The 8976-nt window shown below is 43.0% G+C and overlaps 1 protein-coding gene across 2 annotated transcripts; it reads left to right on the forward strand.

Annotated features, from left to right (window-relative positions):
• The first annotated feature begins 3687 nt into the window (after positions 1 to 3687).
• Positions 3688 to 8919, forward strand: LOC114783701 (eukaryotic translation initiation factor 3 subunit B). Of its 2 annotated transcripts, none has more exons than XM_028969206.1 (19): positions 3688 to 3912; positions 4436 to 4628; positions 4708 to 4827; positions 4905 to 4962; positions 5190 to 5318; positions 5510 to 5667; positions 5755 to 5886; positions 6130 to 6196; positions 6274 to 6320; positions 6410 to 6620; positions 6711 to 6783; positions 6856 to 6978; positions 7066 to 7144; positions 7239 to 7377; positions 7480 to 7605; positions 7745 to 7822; positions 7909 to 8017; positions 8172 to 8319; positions 8412 to 8919. In XM_028969206.1, exons 1-18 carry the CDS (start codon positions 3810 to 3812, stop codon positions 8273 to 8275), a joined length of 2049 nt encoding a protein of 682 aa, XP_028825039.1. In that variant the 5' UTR covers positions 3688 to 3809; the 3' UTR covers positions 8276 to 8319; positions 8412 to 8919. The 2 variants fall into 2 exon arrangements, with proteins under 2 accessions (XP_028825039.1, XP_028825038.1); XM_028969205.1 differs by having other exon boundaries at positions 8172 to 8283.
• The last annotated feature ends 57 nt before the right edge of the window (positions 8920 to 8976 follow it).

Below are 8976 nucleotides of genomic sequence, written 5' to 3' on the forward strand. Positions count from 1 at the left end.
GAGCTCATTTCTTTCTTTGTTTTTTTTTTTCTGTATAAGATGGCTACTAACTGCAGAGTTTATTATCTGCCTTCATGCATTTTGACATGTTTATCTTTTCCTTTTTCTTCTAACATGTCCAGTGATTGTAAAAAGTGTGAAAACTTTGAAATGGGTTAACTATATTACACTTTTTGTTTTGTATATAAGAATTGTAGAAATGCAATAAAAGCCTTTTATGTTAAGTTAATTTGTCCATCCTTATACTTGCTGTCCTGTGTGTATGTGTGAGTGTATATGTATTTATGTGTACATGCAGACATATACATATTTAAACTATACAATACATGCTTACTATGCCTCATGAACACTTCAGAGCATTGACATTGATTTAAAGTATGTATTGGGGTAAAAATGAATAAAAATCAAATGATTTCCTTCATACACATGAGTCCAGTGTTATTGATAACCTTTAAAGTGAAGTGATACACAGCAGCACACAGTGCACACAGTGAAATTTGTCCTCTTCATTTAACCCATTACCCTGAGTGAACAGTGGGCAGCCATGACAGGCGCCCGGGGAGCAGTGTGTGGGTACGGTGCTTTGCTCAGTGGCACCTCAGTGGCACCTTGGCAGATCGGGATTTGAACCGGCAACCTTCTGATTACGGGGCTGCTTCCTTAACCGCTAGGCCACCACCAATGCCCCTGCATAATTTACACTAAAAAATATATACAATTATATGTCAACTTTTCCATATTTAAATTCTGCTGTGTATTCATTACACTCAATCTACACCAGCTGTCCTGTTTGCTTTTTACCAAAAAATGAAATTCTAATTATGGTGGATATCACGGTAAACGTCCCATTCTTATGTGAAGTGACCCAGCCGTGTAACTTAAAGAATACATGTCGACAGCTGGTAAGAGCTCATTTCCTGCAGACTGGCTAAATCTTGCACAGCTTGGAGAAAAACTGTGGTTTCTGCATAAATAATGCCCCCCCCCTCCTTCGTATGCTTCATAATTCAAAAGTTAAAATGTAAGAAAATAAACAGGGGTTATGCAAGATTTACAAGGCGCAGGATGTCGCACCCCATGTGGGCACAGCGCTCCGAGGTCCGTTTACTGGGAAGCGGAGATTCCGATTCAGGCCTGCCATTAGCAGTATACGCACATATTCTTGAAATTGCTGTTTATTATGAGCTGTTTTTGCGAGAAGCCTTTCCTCGCTCTGGGTGGAACGAAGAAAAGACACTTGAGCAAACACTCATCATGGAACTCTTGACAAGCTCTCTCCGGTCGTTAAGAGATACTGTCTGACAACACAAAGGCCCTTTCTCCATGCAAACTCTGGCTTATTGACGTGACTCATGACTCCTGTTATGCGCGCACTTCCTCCGGGCTCCCTTTAATTGCACTTAAAACTGAACTCTGATATTTAATAATCTGCAATCAACGTGCTCGAGTTTTCCGTTCCGCTCCCGGAACGGTGACCTGTGCATTAGGCCATAGCAAAGCGTGATATGAAACAATATTGTGTCCACAATACATTGTCACGCGCGTACCGGGAGAAGCGCACATCCTCCCACAGCCGCACATCCTGGAAAGATACTAACACCAGGAGGACAATATTTGTGTCCTGAAATGATGTTGGTCACAGCAGCATAATAAAAGCCGGCATCTTCAAATGATGCATTGAAGGTGTTGGTTTTTAATGACACAAGTATTGTTTTCAGAAGAAGGGATTTTGGCTTCATTCTTGTTCCGTCATATCTGCAGGATATTAAAAGAGGCTCTTTAAGAAGGGAAACAATTGCAACAGCTCTGCTGGTTTTGTGCAAATCAGAGTAAACATGGGCAGAGGTGGTGTGTTTAAGACGTGTTTGAGGAATCCTGGGTAATGAAAAAAGTCCCATGAATATCTAAGCCTTTTTATGGAAAGAGAAAAGTAGATGCAGTGCGTTTGATTGGACCGTGACATCGGTGATTGGAACATGGTCTGCTACAGAGTGGGTGCAAGTCGGCATCTGTTGCTTTACAGCAAACGAAATGAATAAAGTGACATCTCCTGACTGGATGGACTTGTCCATGAATAATAAACAGGGGCCTGGCTTCCCACAATTCCACGCTTACAAACGTGTGGATCTTAAGGTGTCCCTGTGCAATAAAAGGTTTCATAAACCCATCTCAGTAAAAGTCTGTGGCTTTCTTTTCCAGTCAGCATCAGCAGCAAGGACGATAATATAATAATTAATAAACTATGCAAGTAATTCAGGTGATTGAATGAGCTGATTGTGTATTGTGAGAACATCTGCTTGCTTATTTTTGGATGCTGTCTTAGAACGTTATGAATGTTTCTTCATGTGGAAAGACAGTGCATGACCTTTTGATTTAAAAAGGGGGCTGTGGGTGATCGTCACATGCATGATGATCTTTAATATGCCCCAGTCCAGAATTCGTGAGAAATGAAGGGAGTCTTTCACAAGCCGAATGTGCAGGGAGAGTAGATTTGTAACATATTCACTATTGTTTTCTTTTTTTCCACCTTATTTATCCGAGCAGACAAATTGGATGGTTTCCTAAGTTTCAAAATCCTTTGCTCTTGATTTTTATGTAAGTCAGTCCCTCCAACACAACACCATATGCCAATATGTATTATAAGACTCATCTTTTTCACACAAATTTTTTTTGATCACCGGAGTCAAAAAAAAAACAAACAAAAGGCTGCATGAAAGCGGCAGCTGAATCACTACCGCCAGCGTATGACCACCAGTGAAACTGCATTATTTATTATTAACATATTTTTCTTGAGTCTCGTTTTGCACATAGATGCACATAGTGCCCTCTCATACACAAGGTCAAACTAACCCCCCCCCCCACCCATACTGGCCACAAGGAACCAAACTGGCCACTCAACACCCAGTTCTTATACCATGGCGCCATCTACTGGAGACACTGCATTACTGTCATTTAAAAAAAAAAGGCTTGTTGCTCTTTCATGGAAATCACGCGTTGAGAATTCTGTACATCTACACTACACGAGGCTGCACGTTAATGATTTAAATGTCCATCGCCCGTGATATTTAAACTGAGTGAATGTCAGAGAAGTCCTGTTAATTCACACTTGTAGATTACTTTGTTTTGGAGGAAAGCGAAGTGTCGCGTCAACAGGGACCTTCTGTTTATAACACGTGAACACTTTCAACCATTCATCGGTTGTAGCCGACTTTCAGACATCGGTTGTAGCACTGTGAGATTAACTGGTGTTATCACGCTAGACCACATGGAACCCATGTGTCCCTCCCTAACGTATTCGCCTGCATTTTCTATTCACATAGCGCCACTCGGGTGGTTTCAACTTCCTGTCAGTGCGGATTACTCTGGCGGATCTAGGACCAGTTAATCTCAACCACTGCATGAAGTAATAAATCTTAAACAACTAAATATATCTGATCCAGGATCAGTCTCTTGGATCGTATCTAAACGCCCTTGTTGGGAGAGACCAATTTCTATAAGGGGCGTAGTGTCGCAATGGGTCGTTTTTATACCAAACTTAACACTATGACTTATTTGTTCCTATTTTGGAAAACAAAACCATAGAGTTGCCATTGATTAGTCAGTGAGAAAACCTAAATTAAAGAAGTTTAACCTTCCGTGAAATACTGAAAGCTCTTGTCTGGACATGGTACGTTCCTTTTCGCTCCGCCGAATGGTTGGCGCCGGGTGTCGTGCACATGGCGTGCTGAGCAAAATCCTCGCTTCACCCTCGTGAAACGTCGTTTATTCGCCATCTTGCCCGCGAAGCGCCAGACTCGCTGTCGTGGTAAATGCGTGACACGGAGGACATGGAGGCCGAGGCCGGCTTCGATGACGGCGACGAGCCGTCGTTCAGCGATCCGGAGGATTTCGAGGACGACATCAGTGACCAGGGTGGGCGAACGACGGGCCTGCTCCTCCGCGCCGTTAACAATAAGCGCGTCGCGGCCAGCTAGCCTAGCTGCTAGCGCCTCAGACGGAACGCGTTCGTGGTTCCCTGCGACGCGTTATCGGGTTTACATTTAATGCGGCGTTCCTGTCGCGTTTGCAGAACTTGTATTTTTTTTATCGGCGCTAAGACTATAGTTGAGTTGACTTCCCGGCTTAGCCAGGGGGTTAGCCAGCCTCCTGGCTAACTCGTCGTCAGGGAAGTGGGGTTTTTCTCTTCTACAGATCTGTCTGACTGATGTTTCTCGTCAGTCCGAGATTACTTGATAATCTGTTTTTTTTTTTTTGGTGGGGGGGGCGAAATTGGGGTTAGTAGGACTACTCTGGACATGTCTTCCAGCTGTCAAGACAGTGGACGACGAGTACATATTTCATATTTCGTACTTGGCTGATGTATCTGTGTGAGGGATGATGGTGCCATCTCGTCCTGGTCCACCCGAGTCACGTTTGCACCCGTGTGTTTTGGCAGAACTGCTGGAGGACGTTCTCAGGGACAGACCCCAGGAGGCCGACGGCATCGACTCCGTAATCGTGGTGGACAATGTACCCCAGGTCGGCCCAGAGCGTTTGGAGAAACTCAAAAATGTTGTCCAAAAGATCTTCTCGAAGTTTGGGAAAATTACCAATGAGTTCTACCCCGAGGCTGAAGGAAAGACTAAGGGGTACATTTCCTGGTTTCCTCGCATTGCTAATCGAAGCCAGTGCTTTTGTATTAATCTGTGCCTCTTGCTTTTTTTGTAGGTACATATTCCTAGAGTATGCTGCACCTAGCCACGCCCAGGAAGCTGTGAAGAATGCTGATGGTTACAAGTTGGATAAGCAGCATACCTTTCGAGTCAACCTTTTTACAGATTTTGACAAGTATGCTTTCTTTTTTTATTATTATTAAACTTAGTTCAGTGTGCAACGTTATTGACCGTTGAATATTATTTTCTCAGGTACATGAACATCAGTGATGAATGGGAGGCACCTGAGAAACAGCCATTTAAAGATTTTGTGAGTACATATGCGTGCGACCGTGTGTTTGTTGGTGCCAGTTGCAAGCACCCGGTGTAAAACTTCTGCCAGTTGTGTGGACAGCCAGACCAGCTGATCTGCTGTGGCGATCCCTGATGGGAGGAAGGATTAATATATCAATATTTTTATCAAAAATACATCTGTCCACATGTTTATTCATTGTTTTATTATTTTATTAATGTATTTTTTTTGTGATTGTGTGTTAGGGCAATCTGCGCCACTGGATGGAGGATCCTGATTGTCGTGACCAGTACAGTGTTATCTATGAATCTGGAGAGAGGACTGGCATATTCTCCAATGATGCCAAAGAGGCAATCACAGTGGAGGAGAGAGCGGTGTGTACTTGATAAAGATTGTTCCACCATCAGTTTGAAATCTATAACTGCATTTTATTTTTGTCATGTTTTAGTATTTATACTGAATGGATTGCTTCTTTATCAGTATTCTTGCTTAAGAAAGGGGAAAAAAAAGAATGCAGATGGCATGAATGGGATTTACTTCTGTTTACTCCTGTATTTCTTTCCAGCGCTGGACTGAAACGTATGTCCGCTGGTCTCCAAAAGGGACATACCTCGCCACATTCCACCAGAGAGGCATTGCATTATGGGGAGGCGAGAAGTTCAAGCAGATCCAGAGGTTCAGCCATCAAGGCGTGCAACTCATTGACTTTTCCCCCTGTGAACGGTAACATTTCACTAAAATGGTTATGTCTTTGTTATAATCTGACCAGATTTTGGATAAGAAAATAAAGTCTCTTTTCTGGATCAATAGATATGTGGTTACATTCAGTCCTCTTATGGACACAAAAGATGACCCCCAGGCCATCATTATTTGGGACGTCCTGACTGGCCAGAAGAAGAGAGGATTCCATTGCGAGAGCTCTGCCCATTGGCCCATCTTTAAGTGAGTAATTATTTCTTCCTTTAGGCCTCTCCAGAAGAGCCACCTTTAAAATGTCAAATGGTTTTTCAACTCTAATGTGCTTGGGGGTGGAGCAAATATCTGGTGCATCAGGTTGTAAAATGAGTAAACCTGCGCATTTGCATGTTTGGGCTTAACCCAGGAACAAGATAATTTGCATAAAGATGTATTGCTTCTTATTTCAAATGTCCATTTAGTCCTAACTGACCGACCTTTCTTTTTTAGGTGGAGTCACGATGGGAAGTTCTTTGCTAGAATGACTCAGGACACCCTCAGCATCTACGAAACACCAGTAAGATGTTTTCTTTTTGGGTGGTCATTTTTTGGTCTGAGCATCTAGTGTTTTAAGCAAGTTCTCTGTTTTTACAGTCCATGGGACTGTTGGATAAGAAGAGTTTGAAGATCAATGGGATTAAGTAAGTCTGTGATTTGATCACTCGTCATGGTATGCTTTCATTACGAGTGTTATGTGTGTGTTCATGTTTATTTATATTGTGCACTTTAGGGATTTCTCCTGGTCACCCGGTGACAATATCATTGCATTCTGGGTGCCAGAAGATAAAGACATCCCCGCCAGAGTAACCCTCATGCAGCTTCCATCCAGGCATGAGATCAGGGTCCGTAACCTGTTCAACGTTGTGGACTGCAAGCTCCACTGGCAGAAGAATGGTGACTACCTGTGTGTTAAGGTGGACAGGACACCCAAAGGCACACAGGTAAATAAACCTCTGGCGAAAGAGAACATGAAATAAACTTGCCGTATAATTGCGTCATTTATTTATTTATTTTAATGCTCCCATCCTTAGGGCGTGGTCACCAACTTTGAGATCTTTCGCATGAGAGAGAAACAGGTTCCTGTGGATGTTGTGGAGATGAAAGGTCAGTAAAATATTATTTTTTTGGTTACTTTGAATGAGCATTTTGGTTTTCATGCCGACTTGTTCTTCTCAGAGAGCATCATTGCTTTTGCCTGGGAGCCAAATGGCAGTAAATTTGCCGTGCTTCATGGAGAGTCCCCCCGTATCAACTCCTCTTTCTACCATGTCAAGAACAATGGAAAAATTGATTTGATCAGTAAGTGTCCCATTAGATCTTTTTTTTTTTTTCCCCAATTGTTGCATGAAACATGTATTCATTTTTTCCCCTGTATTACCTTAATAGAAATGTTTGACAAGCAGCAGGCCAACAGCATTTTCTGGAGCCCCCAAGGCCAGTTTCTGGTCTTGGCTGGGTTAAGAAGGTAATGGCATTTGTCTCTAAATGGTTTCAATAGTCATTCATCATTGTGCGTTTTCACATTTTAAGTGAGATTTGCTTTTACTTCTCATGCACAGTATGAACGGTGCGCTAGCATTTGTGGACACGTCAGACTGCACCATGATGAACATCGCAGAGCACTACATGGCATCAGATGTTGAATGGGATCCAACTGGTCGATATGTGGTGACGTCTGTGTCGTGGTGGAGCCATAAGGCACGAGACCTTCTCTCCTCTGCTCCATTACAATCTAAAGCGTGACTGTTCTTAAATCTCAGGGTAAATTCATCTTACTGACTTTATCTTTTCTCTTTACAGGTGGACAACGCTTTCTGGCTCTGGACCTTCCAGGGCCGTCTCCTTCAGAAGAACAACAAGGACCGCTTCTGTCAGCTGCTGTGGAGGCCTCGGCCGCCATCCCTCATTAGCCAGGAGCAAATCAAAGTAAGTCGGAAAAAGTTCAGACATTGCCCCAGAAGCAGCACGCCAGACTTGCTTACTCTTTAGTATATTACTTTTACGACGCACATGAGTTACCACGTCAGTCTAACAGGACATTTAAACGTCATTTTCTCATCTCTAGCTCATCAAGAAGGACCTGAAGAAATACTCCAAGATCTTTGAGCAGAAAGATCGTCTCAGCCAGTCCAAAGCATCCAAAGTAAGACCTCCCCCTTCTGCTTATGAGTTAAGTTGGAGCATTTCCTCCCAAACAGTGTTGTCATGATCCATTCTTGTGTTCTAAAGGAACTGGTGGACAAGAGGCGTACCATGATGGAGGACTACCGCAAGTACAGAGAGGCTGCTCAGCAGATGTACCAGGAGCAGAGGCCTCTGCGTCTGCAGCTCAGAGGAGGTTTGCACTCTTTGTTTGTGATTGACAGACTTTTAGGGTTTTACTTGTCAATCGAAAGCACCAGAATATTTTCCATGTTCTCTGTTAGCTACGATGAAAATGAGCCCTGGAAAATACATTGAAATATGAAAAGCACTTTTCCCTGTCTTTTTAGGGGTGGACACGGATGAACTGGACAGCAATGTTGAGGACTGGGAGGAGGAGACCATTGAGTTTTTCATCAGTGAAGAAATTATCCCTCTTGGAGATCTAGAGTAGTCCCTATAGTACGTAATTCACTCACCCTGATGCAAAATGTTCATGTGAGTTTATGATTTTAAATGCCATATATCATCCTTATTTAATACTACTCTAAAATGCTGCTTTATTCCCTCCTCTTCTCTCCCATTCACAGCGATCCGTTTTCTTGAGAGGAGTTTGCTGCGACTGGAAGGTGGTCGCTTTTTTCTTCACATTTCGGGGAAATTTCAACTTTTACCCATTCAACATAATCCTTGTCTGACATCAGCCTAGTGCCTTTTAATATTGGTTTTTGCGGCAGTGGGAGAAATCACAGCCACTGTGGGTTGCTTCTTCTGGCACCTGTTCCAGTTCCAGCACGGTCTGCCGTCTCTTAAAACACTGACTCCAACTTAACGGGTTAAAATGATCTTTCCTCTCACATGCATATTTTGCCACAAGAGTTACACAATGTCACTGTGTGCCATGAACTGTCCTCGCACCGCTCTGTTCACTCGGTGGAAAATGAAAGAAGAGCCTTGGTGGTCGGAGGTTTTGCGAAGGTTTCGCAAGCACTCTAGTGTGCTAAAAAAGCACTATGGTGGTCTGTACCCTCCTCCTTTCAGATTACCCAATATTAAATGTGCTACAAGGATAATAAAGATTATGATTATCAAGCTTCAGCCTTGGGTTAAATCTTTGTGTTCTTTAAATATATGTTACAGTTCCTCCAATAACTA

Source organism: Denticeps clupeoides, unplaced genomic scaffold, assembly GCF_900700375.1.
Source record: "Denticeps clupeoides unplaced genomic scaffold, fDenClu1.1, whole genome shotgun sequence".
NCBI lineage: Eukaryota > Metazoa > Chordata > Actinopteri > Clupeiformes > Denticipitidae > Denticeps > Denticeps clupeoides.